This window comes from Mirounga angustirostris, unplaced genomic scaffold (assembly GCF_029215605.1).
Source record: "Mirounga angustirostris isolate CCGP_5_RB_7025 unplaced genomic scaffold, mMirAng1.0.hap1 SCAF_2, whole genome shotgun sequence".
NCBI lineage: Eukaryota > Metazoa > Chordata > Mammalia > Carnivora > Phocidae > Mirounga > Mirounga angustirostris.
Window position 1 is genome coordinate 89,933,819 of NW_026991710.1, and position 18,438 is coordinate 89,952,256.

At 40.4% G+C, this 18,438-nt stretch overlaps 1 protein-coding gene across 1 annotated transcript; it reads right to left on the minus strand.

The window, feature by feature from the left end:
- Positions 1-1,878: 1,878 nt before the first annotated feature.
- PLA2G12A (phospholipase A2 group XIIA) lies at positions 1,879-16,733 on the minus strand. Its single transcript, XM_045880605.3, has 4 exons — positions 16,350-16,733; positions 6,026-6,102; positions 4,671-4,836; positions 1,879-2,422 (listed from the first exon to the last, which is right to left on the minus strand). Exons 1-4 carry the CDS (start codon positions 16,558-16,560, stop codon positions 2,304-2,306), a joined length of 573 nt encoding a protein of 190 aa, XP_045736561.1. The 5' UTR covers positions 16,561-16,733; the 3' UTR covers positions 1,879-2,303.
- Positions 16,734-18,438: the final 1,705 nt, after the last annotated feature.

Sequence of the window (18,438 nt, forward strand, 5' to 3'; positions counted from 1 at the left end):
CCACCTCCCACAGACTGACTTGGGGACTGGCTTCCAAAGAACAGAAGTATGGAAACGGAAAAACAGTAACTTCACAGTGGAGAAACCTGACAGACACTACCTTAACCAAGTATTCAGAGTTAACATATCAAGTTGATAACATTCAACTACTGATACGATTTGCTGAAAAGAACCCTTCATCACCTCTGTGGTTTTCTTCCTTAAATATCCATAACCCCAGTCCAAATATGAGGGAAACATCAGACAAGCCCAAACTGAGGGGCATTCTACAATACACCTGACCAGTATGCCTCAAAACTGTCAAGATTTTGAAAAACAAGCCTGTGGAACCATCGCAGACCAGAGGCTTATCAGACATGATGACTAAATGCAATGTGGTATCCTAGAATGTATCCTGGAAAAGAAAAATGACATTAGTGGAAAAACCAGTACAATCCAAATGAAGTCTAGAGTTTAGTTAATAGCAATTACCAATGTTGGTTTCTTAACAAATGTTTTCACAGTTATGTAAAATGTTAACATTAAGGGTAAGGAGTATACAGCAAGTTTGTATTATCTTTGCAACTTTTATGTATATCTAAAATTATTCCAAGATAAAAATCTTAACATATAAAAACAGCTTCTACTGATCTTTGTATATAATTTATGACCATGAATTAAATATTTCATAGAATTCTGAGTCTGTCCTCTTGAGAAAGCCAATGCTGCCAAGAAAATCCATGAATCTAAGTTTAAAGTTACCTGGTCAAGTATTTCAATAGTAAATATTGGTAAAGATTAAATATGGATAATGGCTTATAAAATTTTAAAAAGTCTGAAAAGTATCAATTAAGGGTTCTAAACATTTAAGTTAGAGCCCAGTTTGCTCAATTAGTCACAGAGATACACTTGCCTTGTCTCATAGAGGACACATCTCTTAGCAGAAAAGCTCCATCATCTCAGTTTGGGAAGTTATTAGGTTTTTAGCAATGATATCTATTCAAAGTTAGGAATGTGGCCCTTTCTCCAGAACATATTTTTCTCTCTGCCCATTTCTGCCTGTACTGACTTAAAAAGAACCACTTCTGCAGCTGTCCTTCTCTGACATTCCAAGCAGTTTATCTTAGTAACTGTGGCTATAGGTTACCCACAAGCTCTCTATGGCTTGGGATCCTAGGCTAGGGAAAGCCAACAGCCAGTGGTAGGCAAAGAGCAGTAGAGGAATACAGCTGCGCTTTCCAAAGGGTGGAAAAGCTTTGAACACATATAGACATTTTCAGAGGCAGCGGAGGTCCTGGGATTTGCTTTCAAATATCTGCTAATAATTTTCAGGGTAAATAAGAAATCTACAAAACATAGTTCTTTGTATCTTGCTTTACCATCTCTTCTGACTCCACAGTTAAAGACTTTAAAAAAAAGTATCAAGAACAATATTTATTAAGACCACTATTAGGAAAAGATTACAGACTTTTAAAAATATAACTGAATCTACTATGAGGACCAAGTGCTAAAGAATAAACACCAAAGCATAGCAGCATATAATGTTCTAATGTGTATGTGAAATAACTTTTCATTTGTCTCATTAAATCCATCTTTTCTTCAATTTAGGCAAAGGTTATAGCAAAATATGATGTTTGTCATATGAATGGTTCATAAAATGCAAGTGGCTGTGCTTCTGATTTTTGTTCATGTCACCTTTAGACACATTACATAATAGCTAGATATCCTGGTTTTGCTCCCTAAGAGGCCACCAGCTGATGGTTCCAATTTTATAAGAAAAAGAAACATGGAAACTTTGTCCTTATAACTAGTTTTGTCATTAATAGAACTGCTCAATTGGCTACAGGAAAACAGCATGTTATGTGTTAATTAAAACAGAGAAAAAATAAAGTCAGAGCCTTCCAGGAATAAATGTATATTTAAATTTTTATAGTAAACATATACTTCTAAGTGAAGATTTTCCCATATTTCCAAATAAGATAATGTTCAACATACCTTGTAATCAATTTTACATTTGACTTCATTGTTTTGGTAAATACAGTTGTGAAAACGGAGTTACAGACTCCTCCTTTTAAAATATTCTCCCCTTAACATGCACCCCTTTCTGAGACTGGTCAAGACAATTTGGTACACTAAGGCAGCAACGTCCAGGAAGATCACCTCCCCCACTTTTTTCTTTAGTTTGAAGTTTTAATGTCAAAATAAAGTCTTAAAATAATCCTTTCACAAAAATAAGGCAGCTTTATGCTGTAAAAACAGTAGTTCCTTGTCAAAGGCTATAGTCTTCTGTCCTTATCTGCTGTCACCAACTGTCAGCATCATCTTTAAAGATCACTTTTTTCTTCATAGCGACACCTACATGCGGCTCCTTGGCTGTCCAGGTATGGTTTGCAGCCTAAATGTATAACACTGTCAAACAAGAGCTCCACTGTGGTTTCACAGGCTGCGAAGTAAGAAAGTGCTGTTACTGCTGGGCAACCGCAAAGCAGCGCTCTCCCTCCACATACATTACATGTTACAGCACAGTGTCAAGCACATCCTCGGTGGGCACTTAAACATCTGTTATGCCAACGTCCTCCCAAACCCTCAGAGGCCCGAAGCACATACATATAGACTTTCACTTGAGCATGTATCTACTTTTTTGTTTGCCCGCAACTGTTCAACCCATTTTTTTTCTACTAGGCAAACAAGTCTCTCTCAATAACACTGATTAGTTCATCACTGTTACTTTTCCTTTTATCTGAAAAATGCCACTAATAAATATGCCTTAGAACACTCTTAATTTTGCATTTCAAGGAAAGATATTTAGGTGTAGAAAAATAAAGGTTAAAAACAGAGAAACCTCAAGACATTTAATTACGGCCAATGACTTCTGAGAACTGATCACACATCATTTAAGATGCTTAAGGTAAATGGACCCCAGTCTCTCTCTCTCTCTTTCTCAATATCCCAATTCGGCCTGGGAAGGGAGACCTAGGAATCAAGTGTTTTTTCTCTGGCAGGGCTTAAAATTTTTTTTAGGACTATAAAAAAGATAATGGATTTACTTATTCTAAGAAGCCTGGAGCATCCAGGTGAGATTATCTTCATACACTTCACTTCCAGAGACACAGCACAGAGTAGCTTTTAGTCATCCAAATACTTCCAGTTTCAAATACTCATGTTAGGGAAGAAACTCTTTGGGGCACCTGGGTGGCTCACTGTCTGCCTTCAGCTCAGGTCATGATCCCGGGGTCCTGGGATCGAGCCCTGCATCAGGCTCCCTGCTCGGCGGGAAGCCTGCTTCTCCCTCTCCCACTCCCCCTGCTTGTGTTCCCTCTCTCACTGTCTCTCTGTCAAATAAATAAATAAAATCTTAAAAAAAAAAAAGGAAGAAACTATTCATTGCAAAATCCTGACATTTTCAAACTTCTCCAAAAGGCTGTGTCATTAAGGAACACAACCACCACAGAAGTGTAAAGGCTATAATTATTCAATAGGGCATTGAAAGGAAATTGGCTTCATCATTTAGCCACATTAGTATGCCCTTAGATCAGAAGACAGGAAATACATCCATGTACGCTTCCGCTGTGCAACTAGTTTGCCTCAGCCGAAAGCATGCAAAGGATTCAAACACTGGGGGTTCAAGCTGCACCTGGAGCAGAGACTTCTTCCTTGACAGTTATTACTAGGAATTCAGAATCAGACCTATGACATTGTTTGGGGAATACTGCAGTAGACAGAACACAAGTTTTAAAATCGAAAGTATGCAACTTAGGAAGAGTTACTTCTTTGAACCTCCTTTTCCTTTCTTGAAAAATAAGTATAGCACTACCTACTTCTTTGGGTTTTTGTGAACATTGAGGAAAACATATCTAAAATATCTAGCATGGTACCTTATGAAAAATGATTAAAAATGTGTAGTTTCCTTTCTTGCACCTTCTCTTCCGATTTCGATGTATGATAAATACTTCAGCTTGACAGTGAAAAGATTTTGTAACTTCTAGTATTTGTACAGTGATTTGTATTTCCACAAATATCTTATTGTATCTTTATGACAACTCTATGAGATAGGTAGGTAGTATTTTATAAATGAGAACACTGATGCACCTTTACCCTTTGCTGACTTTGTTTCGTATCCCCTCACTCTGAGTATGACTGTATCCTGATTCCTATGAGTCCTCCTAGCAAACCTGGGGGTTGTTTTGGGGACCATCCTGACACAGATACATATGAAGAGACAGTTAAAGCTCAAATCTTCTAGAACTTCCCACTCTAAATCCTGTGTTATACTTTTAAAATCACGGGATCCGGGGTTTCAAACTTTAGGTTCTGGATAATTAGAGATAGACTACAGGGCACAAGATCTTGGATAAATTCTTCTCTGCCTCGCATACCCTCTTCCCAAGGTTTCCTAACAGTTTTTGATACCATCTTCCCAAGGTTTTCTAACACTTTTTGCTTCTATGACTATAAAGTTTTTTTCTACTAGGCAAAACTGTTTTTTGAACAGTTGCGGGCAACTCATCTCATTTGGAGATGACAAAGTCAATGACTCCTCCTCTCAAAAAATTGAAGGGGCTGTGTCACAATAGATAGAGTAATACACAGCGAAAGATTTCTAGTGGTAAATCCTGTACTGAAACATAAAGCAGTCAAGCAATAAAACTTGACAAACTGCTCTCATCTCCATCCCGCTGGATCATCCTTACCCTGAACATGCTGAGCCAGTCCTAGTGTCTTCTGCACATCCCGGCAGATCTTAGAGAGGCAGTACTGGAACTCCTCATCGCAGTCATTCTTGCTTTTGCCACAGGTCTCATAGCACCTGTCGTGTTGGTTGCAGCACTTTGTCAGGGAAGGGATGCCAATATTAAGCTGAAAGAAGCATTTGGATGGATTATAGTTGATGAAATTCAAAACTCCTCTGCTGAAGTACTGCATTCAAGTAGACTTAGAAATCAAGGACGATACTGTGTAATTTCCCAAATCCATTTCTTTCTACAAATGTTTTCCACGTTATTTATACATCTGCCCATCACTCACCCGCATGCACCCATGTTCTCTCCCTCTCAGCCATGCCTCAAAACTCCCTATTTTGCAATATTCAGTTATCTGCTGGTAACAAATGTAACTTCCAATTGTCCAAAACACAAAACATAGTTTCAAAAACACAAAGGTCAGGCTAAGAGCAAAGATTGATTTTTGGACATTCCGAGGTATTTTGTACCTCTCCCCCTATAAAATGTACTTTATATGAAATATCACTGAAAACTTAAAAGTTTTAAGCTCCTACAACTTACAGTTTATATTACTGTGGTTCAATCTTTAAGTATCCATTCCCTAAAGATACTGTTCCTTCAAATCTATAACTTATCTTTAACTGTTTTAAATAACATCATATTGCAAAACCTGTGTCTAGGAATCACTCATAAACACCTTTTTCCCGCAACAGTTGGCTCAGATTCAGCCTCGCCTACAAAAAAAAAACACAGCTATCTTCCTTAGCTTTGCTTTAATATAGAAAATATTATGTTTTATCTATACTTTTTCATCTAAGTAGCATTACTTCTATACTCCAAACTTTTACACCATGTTTGCAACATGAGGAAACATCTTTTCAATAGTATTAACATCTACAAGATTAAAAAATAAAACATGAATTTTATTCCATTTAGTTTTGTTAGGACTTATTAAATGTGGTTTAGCTATAAAAGAATATAATAAACCTAATTAACATTATAAGCAAAATTATTTGTGACTCTGAGAACACACTGACAATCTTGAATTATTAAGAGTACTACATAGTTGGGGCACCTGAGTGGCTCAGTTAGCTGAGCACGCGGCTCTTGATTTTGGCCCAGGTCATGATCCCAGGGTTGAGCTGCTTGCTGGGCTCCACACTCAGCAGGGAGTCTGCTTGAGATTCTCTCTTTCCCTCTCTCTCTGCCCCTCCCCACCCCTGCTTGTGCATGCTTTCTCTAATAAATAAATAAATCTTAAAAAAAGAGTACTACATAGCCTACTAATCATAAAACTTCTCAAATAAGAAAATAATAATATTTACGTGAACACCAAACAGTGGAGAGCCACATCCATTCGGCGGGGAGGGTTTATAACCATAACGCGGGAAGGGCTTAGATCCTATAAAATATAAATGGTATCATAATTAATTTTCAAATATAAAAAACACGCAAAAAGGTCTATGAGGTACTACTAGACTAGTCTTGGAAATATTTAATATTTGGGTACTGACATAAGTGAATGTCATTATTCTAAGCCTATACCATACAAAACATATAAAAGCTTATTCTGGACCTTCAGGAGATTTCAGAGGTTATATGCCAGACTGGGTCCATATGTATGAAAGATAAATCCACCCTCTTTCCCTGTACATTCTAACACTCACATTTTTTGGTTAAAAACTTATAGGGCAAATCAAAAGGAATGAGATTTTGCCATTTGCAACAATGTGTATGGAACTGGAGGGTGTTATGCTGAGCGAAATAAGTCAATCAGAGAAAAACATGTATCATATGATCTCACTGATATGAGGAATTCTTAATCTCAGGAAACAAACTGAGGGTTGCTGGAGTGGGGGGTGGGGTGGGAGGGATGGGATGGCTGGGTGACAGACACTGGGGAGGGTATGTGCTATGGTGAGCGCTGTGAATTGTGCGAGACTGGTGAATCACAGATCTGTACCTCTGAAATAAATAATACCTTATACGTTAAGAAAAAAAAAAAGAAGATAGCAAGAGGGGAAGAATGAAGGGGGGAAATCGGAGGGGGAGATGAACCATGAGAGACGATGGACTCTGAGAAACAAACTGAGGGTTCTAGAGGGGAGGGGAGTGGGGGGGGATGGGTTAGCTTGGTGATGGGTATTGAAGAGGGCACGTTCTGCATGGAGCACTGGGTGTTATGCACAAACAATGAATCATGGAACACTACATCAAAAACTAATGATGTAGGGCGCCTGGGTGGCTCAGTTGGTTAAGCGACTGCCTTCGGCTCAGGTCATGATCCTGGAGTCCCGGGATCGAGTCCCGCATCGGGCTCCCTGCTCGGCAGGGAGTCTGCTTCTCCCTCTGACCCTCCCCCCCTCTCATGTGTTCTCTTTCATTCTCTCTCTCTAATAAATAAATAAAATCTTAAAAAAAAAAACTAATGATGTAATGTATGGTGATTAACATAACAATAAAAAATTAAAAAAAAAAAAACCCCAAAACTTATAGGGCAAGAACTGTATCTTCCCAGTCTTCAGCCAATACTCCACTTCACACAAACCTCAATAACCATTAACTAACCAGTCTACTCATAGAGCTTAAAGCTAAGGAAGATAAGGTCATCCAACAAACATTTAATTGCCTCAGTGCCATTATAAGACATTACAGGACCACACATTCTAGCCTGGACTCCAACCAACCATTTCACAAATACATTTCTTTGCCAGCTAAGGAAAAAGGTCAGGAATAAAGATAGCTTGGTGAACCATCTTACTCCAGCTCTATTCTCCCTAACAGCACCAATGGTTCAGTAACCAGGAGAAAGATGACATTATCACAGCAATCTTAACTGCTGCAAAGTACTTCAAAAATATCTCTCCTCATGAGATATACAAATTACTTCAAGATACCAGTCACCTACTTTCTCTTGAATGATTCCCACAATCCTCCTACAGTATCAACAAATAGCCTATTCCATTGTGGAATGGCACTAACTGTTAAATTCTTTCTTGTTTTCTTATGAGGAATCCTCTACCCCTAGGGAACACAAAACAAGCCAATTACTATTTTACATGATAAACCCTCCAACATTTCGGACTACCATTTATCTTCAATTCTAAAAGCAAAACATCCCCTGTTATTCCAAGTATCTCCCCATAGTTCCTTAGGAAAAACACAAAGTATCTACCAACTTTCAGTCAACTAATATTTATTACTAGAAGACTTAAATAAAGATAAGTTTACCCTCCAAAAGTAAAGTGAGGGGGAAGAAAAGCAACCCTTCCAGTATTCAACCATTAAAATAAGTAACCCACTCAAAGTAAGGATCTAAAAATAGTTTAAGTGAGTTGCTAAGACTCACATGCTCGGCTGAAGTGATGAACTAGAGCCTAAAGAAAGTATAACTTCCTGACGCTTTAGCCGGCTCCACCCAGTCTGAAGAACAGTATGTACGAAGAGAATGGTTATGATGGATTAAGGAATGAGGAGGCCAATGACAGAAGTTGGGTTTTCTTTCTCTAGCACTGTCCAAGAAGGATGGTTGTTTCTGGGCCCTTGGAAAATGAAGGTACATACCTCAAGCTATCACGGATGAGTCACTGTGATCCTTCAATTCCTGCTTTTGGTCCTTCACTCTTAAGAAAACTGTTTATGATTTGGCTTTCCACTTAAAAGGGCCCACAGAGGGGCGCCTGGGTGGCTCAGTTGGTTAAGCAACTGCCTTCGGCTCAGGTCATGATCCTGGAGTCCCTGGATCGAGTCCCGCATCGGGCTCCCTGCTCAGCGAGGAGCCTGCTTCTCCCTCTGACCCTCCCCCCTCTCATGTACTCTCTCTCATTCTCGCTCTCTCAAATAAATAAATAAATCTTTAAAAAAAAAAAAAAAAAAAAGGGCCCACAGAGGGAGGATATACTAACTTCCTGGATATCTAAGGGGCACCTCAGACTTAAGAGGTACCTCCTGATATTCATCCCCAAATCTGCTCCATCCATAGTTCTGTCTTCTCAGATAAAAGCAACTCCAACATTCCCGGTGCTCAGGAAAAAACCTTAGCCATCTTTAATACTCTCATTTTCTTATATCCCACATCCATTTCCACAGCATGTCCAGTTGATTCTACCTTCAAAATATTCAGGATCTAATCACTTCTTCCCACCTCCACTGCTACCACCCTGCTCCAAGCCACCGTGGATTATTGCCATAACCTCCTAATGTCTCCCTACTTCGCTTTCCCCACTCCACAGCAACCCCACACACCACCTCCAGCCATTGTCTATTCTCAACACCAAACCTGAGTGATCCTATAAAAGGATCCTATAGAAGGTGTGTGTTAGATCGGGGCGCTTGGGTGGCTCAGTCAGTTAAGCATCTGCCTTCGGCTCAGGTCATGATCCTGGAGTCCTGGGATCGAGCCCCACATCGGGCTCCCTGCTCTGCGGGAAGCCTGCTTCTCCCTCTCCCACTCCCCCTGCTTGTGTTCCCTCTCTCGCTGTGTCTCTCTCTGTCAAATAAATAAAATCTTTAAAAAAAAAAAATGTTAGATCAAGTTTTTCTTCTGCCAAAACCCCTCCAATGGCTTCGCATCTTATTCAGAATAAAAGTCAACAATTTTCCAACGCCTATAAACTCTATATAATCTGCACCCCCACACAACACACTATGACTTCTCTGACCTCATCTCCTTACTGTCCTCTCACCTCTCTTCCTTTCTTTCTCACTTCATTCCATCACATCTGACCTCTTCGTTGTTCCACAGACACTCCAAGTCTGCTCCTGGCTTAGAGCCACTGAACCTGCTGTTCTTCTATGTGGATGCTCTCACTCCTGGTATCTACATAGTAATTCCTTCACTTTCTCGGCAACGCCTTCTCTGACCATACCATTTGTAGCACGCATAACCTTCAAACATTATATTATTAACCTACTTACTTTGTCTCTGTCTCCCCATACTAAAATACAAATTCCATGAAGGCAGGAATTTGTGTTTCATACCTTCAAAGCCTCCAACAGTGCCCGGCATATGGTTAGGTTCTCAATAAATATTTGTTGATGAATGAATGAATGAATGAATGAATGAATGAGCAGGTGACTTGGAAGGCAATTCCCTGTGGCAGTTCTAATACTCATGGTACTGCTGCCTATCCTTCAGTGTCCTTTGAGTTTGGTGAGCATTAATCAACCTCCAAAGACTGATCACTTCTAGTTTGTCACATCTCTTTAAAATGTGCCATCCCAAACTGAACACCTATAGGTGTGATGGGCCTATTTTGAAGTAGATAAAGTACTTGTATTAATAGAACCTAAGATGGTTAGCATATATTTTAGCTGTGTCTCAGTTCTAAGATACATCAGACAGTAGGAAAAAACCATCAGTTCTTTCTAAAATAAACTCTACTGCTAGAGACTCAGCACTTCTACAGTTTATATTTTGAGCCTGAATATTAGATTGTAAAATTCTTCCTTGTTAGTTTTAGCTCATCATTCAAGACTGTTCAGCACAGTTTAAATTTAGAGCTATTTACCCAGTATTAGTGTTGCTCCCAGACATTCACAAACTTGAGACACAGATATTAACGAAGGCAGAGGTCCACAACACCCTGCCATAGATAAGCCCTCTCTATAAGCAGCCATGAAGTCATCAACCCAACCTTTTGGGTAGACCAATCAGTTGTGACTTCATTTAAATCAAGTTTTATCCAGCTTACATTTCTCATGGGAGTGTCATGAAAAAGTAGCCATCTGATTTGTGGTTTTCTTTGTCCTACCATGCTAGAAATCTCTTCACTGAATGGGAGGGAAGCTGGATCAGCATGATATTCTTGGGGAAGCCATTCTAGTTCCTGGAAGCTTCATCATGATGCTCTCTCGTCAGGGGTTTTTAACAATCAACCGTTTAAAATGTTTAGAAACTCATCTAGCAATAGCCATTAAGCAATGGGTTGAATTTTTAATCTGAAAAAAGTACAATAAATAAGCCAAAGAATATTCAAAAAGTCTGGAAACAGGAAAAGTAGTGTACTTACTAAACATATTTTTCAGGTTAACGACTGGACTTACTGCTATCAATTCAGAAGTATATCACTTAAAAAGTATCTAAAGGTTGAAGCAACACATATTGGGCACATTACTTGAGAATGTAACTAACATACTATTTATCTTGTTTCCAACTTTTTGGATACCCTGTATATTCCCCATCTGCCAGTCTCCAGATTTCTGGTACCGATCCCTTTTCCGTGAGAATCAAAGAGTACCTCCCTCAGACAACTGATATGGGCCTAGAGTTTTAAAGGCATGTGGGTTTCTAATATCAAGTGTCTACTTTTTTTTTTACTGGGAAGATATTTCCCTCAATGTTTTAATATTTATAGTACAGGAGCAGTTCTATTTTTCCTTCCCTTTGTATTTTATATAAATCTATGGATTCTTCCAATTTTGAGTCTATACAACACTTTTTAACATTTTGATGTATGTAATGACAATGATACATAGGTATGTACATATATATGTACTAATATACATATTTTCTCATTTTGTAAAAGATAATTACCTTTGAGTGGGAAAATGATCAGAAGCAAGTGAAGTCAGGGAGAAAAACCAAAACAAATCAAAGCCTGCCTGCTACAGGAGAATGGAGAGGAACAGAGATGGTACAGAAGCAAATGTGTCAGCAAAACTGAAAATGGAGGCGGGAGGATGGGGGAGGCAGTTGTTTCAAACAGAGCCAGTGTCTAAAACTGCTCTCAGGAGGGAAGCTGATAAAATGCACTGAGAACCAAGACCTACTGCACATGAACTACTGAATAATAATACCATAAAATAAATGCTGATAAAACTGACTCCCCAGCATAAGTGGCAAAGGGGGCACGTGACTGGTTTTTGTTTGGCTTTTGAAGGAATGTACTAATGTCACTTCATCAGAGAGGCCTTCCCCGCTCACTCCCTCTAAGACAGTGCCCCTTCCCTTCCATAACCATTCCATATACCCTTGGTTGGTTTTATTCTTCTTTCTAACATTCATTGACCAAATTAACATAATAGCCAATTTCTTCTTTTCTGTTTGTTTTTTTCTTATTATTATGTTCAATTAGCCAGCATATAGTAAATCATCAGTTCTTGATGTAGTGTTCAGTGATTCATTAGTTGCGTATAACACCCAGTGCTCACTACCAAACATGGCCTCCTTAATGCCCATCCTCCCACCCCCCCATAATTAGTCAGTTTCTATGAGGACAGGAACTTTGTCTTGCTCACCTGGAAGATGCCTGGCACATAGTAGGCACCTGTGAAATTACTGGAGAAAAAAAAGGGGAAATTCCTTCCTGAAATTAAAATATTCTTTATCTACAGCAAACAAACCAAAAACCAAAAACCAAAAAACCAACCCCCCAAGCCCCCAAAACCCCAAAAAACTGGGAAATAACAGATTTCCCAAAACATTTTAAAGTGTTTTGAAGTTCTAAATTCAGCTTTAAATTGAAATTACTATTTCTGAGCAAGACAAGTTACACAGAAAGTTGTTTATTAAAGAGTAAGTTGCTATACACTTCAAAAATTATAAATACGTTAATATCATTTTAAATGTTGTTATAAGTGGTGTTGTAAGCTGCTAAACATTAAAAAATTTAGCATTTCTACTGAGTGCCAATTTTTGCAAAGTGCTATAAACTGAACTGTGTCCCCCCCCAAATTCCTATGTTGAAGCCCTAACTCCCAATGCATTTGCTGATTGGGCCTTTGGGAGATAATTAGGTTTAGATAAGGTCATGAGAGTAGGGCAAGGAAGAGACACCAGAGAACTTGCTTCTCCCACCCCCAACCATGTAAGAAAACAGTAAGAAGGCAGTTAGTTGTCTGCAAGCCAGGAAAAGAACCTTCACTATAGAACAGTGTTGGCCAAACTTTGATCTTGGACTTTCCAGCCTCCAAAACTCTAAGAAATAAATTCCTGTTGTTTAAATCACCCAGTCTATGGTATTTTGTTACAGGAGTCTGAACAGACAAATACACAAAACAAGCAAAAACTGAGTAACAGAAGAAGCAATATCAAAGTCAAACCAAAATCCATGATGTATCAGAGTCACTACCCCCTAAAATTTGTAAGCAAATACAGAAAGCTAAGAAAAAAAATGAGAAGAATTTAAAAAACAAACCAAATCCACTGGGTACAACTACATGGAAATACTATTCATTGATTCTACTTTTTGACTTAGGCAAATGCTCCTCTCTTGATGCTTTATCATCTGTATGGACAGATAAAATCTAAAGATTTGCCTGGACTGAGATAATGATAGATCTTTTCTACATATATTTTTTTTTAATTTGATGTAAATACTTCCCAACAGACCAATTTCTTTCACATGAATGACACTGAAGCAGATGGGAAACAGAAAGGGAAGGCTGTTGGGTTAAAGATCTTAGCACTGTGCTTTATAGGAAATGCAGTGTAGAATTCAAAACTGCTTTCCTAAACACTTGAGATTTTAATTCATGATTTAATATGTGGAGGGCCCTTGTGCTACTTTACTTTTCTAGTCCATTCACTCTCCTAATTTCCTCAAATCTCCAACACTTCCATTCCCATCTTCGCATTCAGCTGATGACCTTGATTCCTACTTCACTGAGAAAACTGAAGTGATGGGAAGAGAACTCGGACATCTAACCACCTAATCAGCTTCTGTGCCCACATCCTCTACCTCTGTTCCTATTAATAGGGATAGGTCATCCGTGCTCTTGGCCAATCTATTTATGCACTGGAACCCACTCCTCTCACTTACCTAAGGACCTGACTCCAATAATTCTCCTTCATTTCTCCCTCAACAGTGTTTTCATTCTCTACTGACTCGTTCTCAAAAGCATACAAATATGTTATTATTTTTCCTAGTGACTTTTTTCCATGGTCTGCCCTATAGCAGTTAATGGCAACCCCATCCTTCCATTCATTCAGGCCAAAAACTTTGGAATCATTTTTTTACCCTACCCACACCTTCCTTCCAAGCTATCAGCAAATCCTTCAGGCTCTTGCCTCAAAATATATCCCCAAATCCAACCACTTCTCATGACCTTTCTTGCTATGAACCTGGACAAAACCACCACCATCTTTGAATTCCTGCACCTATCACTCTGCCTCCATTCTTGCTCTCCCACCTCCCTGGACTCTTTTTATCCTTTGCACAACAGCCAAAGGGATCCTGTTAAAACATAAATCACTGAATGAGCTACTTATTCATAATTCTAAAGCATTTTACAAGTCAATTTTGTTTTCTATTTTTCAAAAGAAATCAGAAAGTTTTCTTTCTCAAATTTTCTTTGCTGTCAGGGAAAAAAAAAAAAAATAGAAAAAAATAGCAACCATCTAATTTGTTCCCCTAAGTAACTTTACTTCAATCTCAATAAAGTGTTGTTCTCACCAGAGGGAGGATAGCCAGAAGGGAGCAAGTCTCCATAAAGCCAATCCTTTTGATAAAACAAAGATAACTGAATGCAACAAGTGAGTGCCCTTTAATCTGATCACTCTCTCCCTACTACCAAGTCTTTTTTTAAGCTCCCTTTACCTCTTTATTGCAACTATTAAACACTCCTTAATTGCCATGCTCCTCTAGCTTTGGGATTTGTCTGTTTCTGTTTGGTTCTGATTTGATCACTTGCATTCCAAAATCTGGGAAAGGTTGAAACAGTGTTCCAGGGAGACTTCTCAAGTAATAGCAATTAAAGAACAATTTTCATTATGTTGGAATTATCAACATGGTGACTTGGAACCACAGTCCTATGAGAAGACAGTATTTACTAAGACACAAAAGGATGTTCACTGAAGCATACCATTTCCTAAATTCTCAAGTTCATTTATGTTTTTTTATGCTGGAGATCTTGCTTCAGACTCCACAAGGTAAATTTAGTGAGGCTTGCTGAAGACAAAAAGGGTTAAGTAAAACAAAAGATTAAAGTCATCTTTATAATAGGAACAGTATCCATTCAACTTCAGAGCTATTTTAAATGTAAATAAACTCTAGAACCCCTGACTCATCACAAGTTAATGAAGACTGCTCCTTCTAAGCCTTTCCTATCTCAGTAAATGGCAACCACATCCTTCCTTTGGCTCAGGCCAAAATCTTCGGAGTCATCCTTGACTGGCCTTTCTCCTCAGGTCCTTCATACTGGCCATTCCCTCTGCCTGGAGGGTTTTATCCCCAGATCATCACAGTGTCACCTTCAGCATTTTCAGATTTCTTCTCAAATGCTGTCTTATCAGTGAGACCTTCCCTGAAAACCTATTTAAAATGAGTAAACTGCCTCCCAACACTGCCACTGCTGTTTTTACTATTGTTCTCAAAACACTGGCAAACTTCAGACCTACATATACTGCATATCTGGCTTATGTTACTTGTTTTTTAGTTTACTGTCTCTCCCCACCAAAATGTAAGCTCCATGGACAGGAATTTTGTCTGTTTTGTTTACTGCTGAATCTCCAAAATGAATGGGGATGACCAAGTAAAATTATGACATCTGCCTCAGGAAAGGCAACCATTTAATTTTCAAATAATTCACTTATTCCTCATAACAACATCCTTCCCGATTGCATACTGGTGGTAACATTTAGACATAAATTTAGGAAGGAAACATTTTGCACTTCACAGCATACGAGATATGGCTCATTCTTTACCTCCATTAACATAAAACTAGAAATTATTTTGAGAATTACAGGCAGCAAGTGGCAACCCAGTTTTACATGACATAGATTTCTTTTAAATTCACCTCCATGCAATCTGGTTTTACCAATAGTCACTGAGTTCCCTATTACTATTTAGTGCCAAGCACTAAATGAACTAGGCCCCAACTTCGTCTACTCTTACTGGAAACATGACCTCCCAATCAAAATCTTAAAATTTTTAATTTCCAAAGAGAAGCCTGAGTACTTTACCTGAGCTGCTACAAATATTTAAACATTCAAAAAAAGCAAGTGCTTGAAAAGAAAGATCTCTGCTAAGACCTTGGGTTTATTATTACCAACGATGGCACCAAACAAGTTCTCAGATTCAAAAAGAATTAAAAGTTAAAAAATATGAAAAGTAAATTAAAACAATTATAGTAGTATTAACCAAGGAAAGAAAATTTCTATCAAGTGATAGACAATTTCTAGAAGAATTATCAGAACTCTTTCTCAACAACAGGGTACACCAGAAGTCTGTACAAAGGTCGCAATTCATTTTCTGTGGCCCTGCAGGGAAAAAAAAAAATTAAAAGCAATTCTTGAGAAAGGTAAAACGTCGTGATGACAATTCTCGGTAGATTCTGCATGTTCGGCTGACTAACGGTGCTAAAATATAGCGCTAAAGTCGGTCTGTTCCACTCCATTCCCATGATGCGTACGTCACAAAGTTCTGAGGCAACTTGGTGCAAGAGCAAAAGGAAAAGAAAGAGAAAAAGAAAACGTAGTGATTCAAAAGCAATGAAAACAGAACGGGGAGTGCACCTCAGGTGACCTCTCACAGGCTAACAATAGCGGTGCGAACTTCTAACCTGATTGCTCAACCACAAGAACGGTAGGACCCTAGCAGTGCTTAAGTCTTTCCACGGCTAGAGGACAACGTCAAGGTCTGCCTTGCATCCCACACCTCCACAACACCCGGAAAGCGAGGGCCTCGCAGGACCTGGGCTCCCTCTCACCGTCATTGCACTTATACTGGCAGAGCCCATCCTCGCCTCCCAGGAGGTCCAAGGCGGCGTTCAGGTACGTGTCTATCTTGTGAACGCCGTTCCGGATGGTCTTCAGGGTGGCCCGCCAGTCCGTGGTCTGGGCCTGCTCCTGGCACCTGAGAGCGGCGGGCAGGACGAGGAGGACGACGAGGGCGAACGCGGGCCGCGGGAGCAGGGCCATCCGCGCAGCACCGGGCCGTGCCCCCACGGAGCCCACGGGGTGCCCTAGGCAGCGGCGCCAGCCCCGGGCTCGGCGTCCCCAGCTCCGGGCTCGGCGTCCCCAGCCGGCTCCATGCCCACGCCTCCTTCCGAGGTGGGAGGCGGGCCCTCACCGCCTTTACTCAGCTCTGGCCGGGGGGCGGCGCCGTCGCGAAGACGCGCGGCATGGCGCACGCGCTGGCCTGCGCCCGCGGCCCCTACTGTGCGCCTGCGCGCAGGCGTGGTGCGTCAGAGGCCGGCGAAGTGGGAGCGAGGCGCAGGAGTGGTGAGCTGCAGTGCAAACAGTGCCCGCGGCGCGCCTCCGCCCTGCCTGAGGGCGCGCCGCTGCCTGAGGGGGCAGCCAAGGGACGAGCCCCACCGACCTGTCAGGGTTCAGCCCAGCAGTCGCCCCCGCCCCCGTCCGTAGGGACAGCTTTTCTGGGCGGGGACGCCGTGGAAGAAATGAGTTCCCTTAGCCCCTTACAGAGAGCGCTGCGAGGGGTCCGGCTAAGTTTCGGTTTGAAAACTCGGTTCTGCGTGACACGTGGACCGGAATCCGGATGTCACCTCCTCGCGTGCTCGCCAGGTCCTCGGCCCGCGGTGGCCGCGGCTGGGGGAGCGGGAGCCGGGCCGCTCAACCCAAGGGCGAGGTGGTGGTGCCTGACTGGCAAGCATGAGCGAGATCCCCATTTAGAAATTCCGGAAGAAGGAACTGGTTTGACAATAAAAACTCTAAGTTTTCTTTCTTGATAAGGAAGAAACGGTATTCTACTCTACACTTGAATACAGTTTTTAAAAAAAAATCTTATTTGGAAATCACTGCTTTTCTGCTCACCATATTTTGAAGTTTGATAACTACGGTGAAGTTTCTCAGTATTTTTTCCCCGCGCTGTGCAGAATCCTTAAATAATATTGCAGTAGGTTTTTTTTTTTTTTTTTACCAGAGCTGTAAATATCTGGTTATGTTAGTATCCCGGAAATTTCCAAGAATTTTACAGTAAGATCCAGGGCAGTATTGCAAGTGTTGGGAATAGGTGCATCCTTTCTTACTAAAATTACCAATAAATTCTAGTTTGGCATTTTATGTTTGTTACAAGCTTCATAAGTATGATAAATGTGCACCAAAGAGTTCCTAAGAATTCTGTCCCTCTTTATTGAGAACTTACTCTGTGCCATGTACTTCACATCATCTCACATTCAGAACACCGCTTTACTGGGATGCAGACTTAAGGTGAAGAAACAATAAGAAGTCTCTCCTGGCCCACACACAGATGTAGCCCAACCCCAGGCTGCGGGCCTCAGCCAGGAGCCCTTGGGCTGTGATCTGCCTACCACAATGGAGGAAGGGGAGACCTGTGCCCGGGAGGTATTGTCAGCCTTCTACGGCGAGGGAGTCAAAGTACAGAGGAGTCATATGACAGTATCCAGTCAAAGCAGGGGCTAATTCTACCTTCACGAGATGCCAAAGATTTTTTTCTTCCTGTTTGATAATTTTGAAATGCACATTTCAAAACATTCAGAAAAGGGAACATAGAACATTTTTTATGTTTTCTGGAGCATTGGCTTTCCCATCTCTAAAGTGTGGGTGTTCAATTAGATTACCTCTGCGGTCCCACCTAATTCCACCACTCAAACCCTTAAACCAGGTTTGGTTCTTTCAGGTCTTCAGAGAAACTCTCCCATATGTGAATAAATATTCCACAAGAAAAGAGAGAATGTAGTAACCTGATTCCAACCCTCAGTTACTGAAGCCCCAAAACCTCTCCTTTTTTTTTTTTTTTTTTGCCTTTTCTCTATACATTCACTCCTTGGTGATCTCATCTAATTTCTTACACCTTAACTACAGCCTCTGCTCTGAGGA

Bases quoted from the DNA above. Each gene is read 5' to 3' on its own strand.
- PLA2G12A (XM_045880605.3), bottom strand. From the start codon at position 16,560: ATGGCCCTGCTCCCGCGGCCCGCGTTCGCCCTCGTCGTCCTCCTCGTC. The intron at 4,837-6,025 runs GTAAATATTATT...TGCTTCTTTCAG, and splicing joins CTCCACTGTTTGGTGTTCAC to CTTAATATTGGCATCCCTTC. The intron at 2,423-4,670 runs GTAAGGATGATC...CTTACTTCGCAG, and splicing joins ACTGGCTCAGCATGTTCAGG to CCTGTGAAACCACAGTGGAG.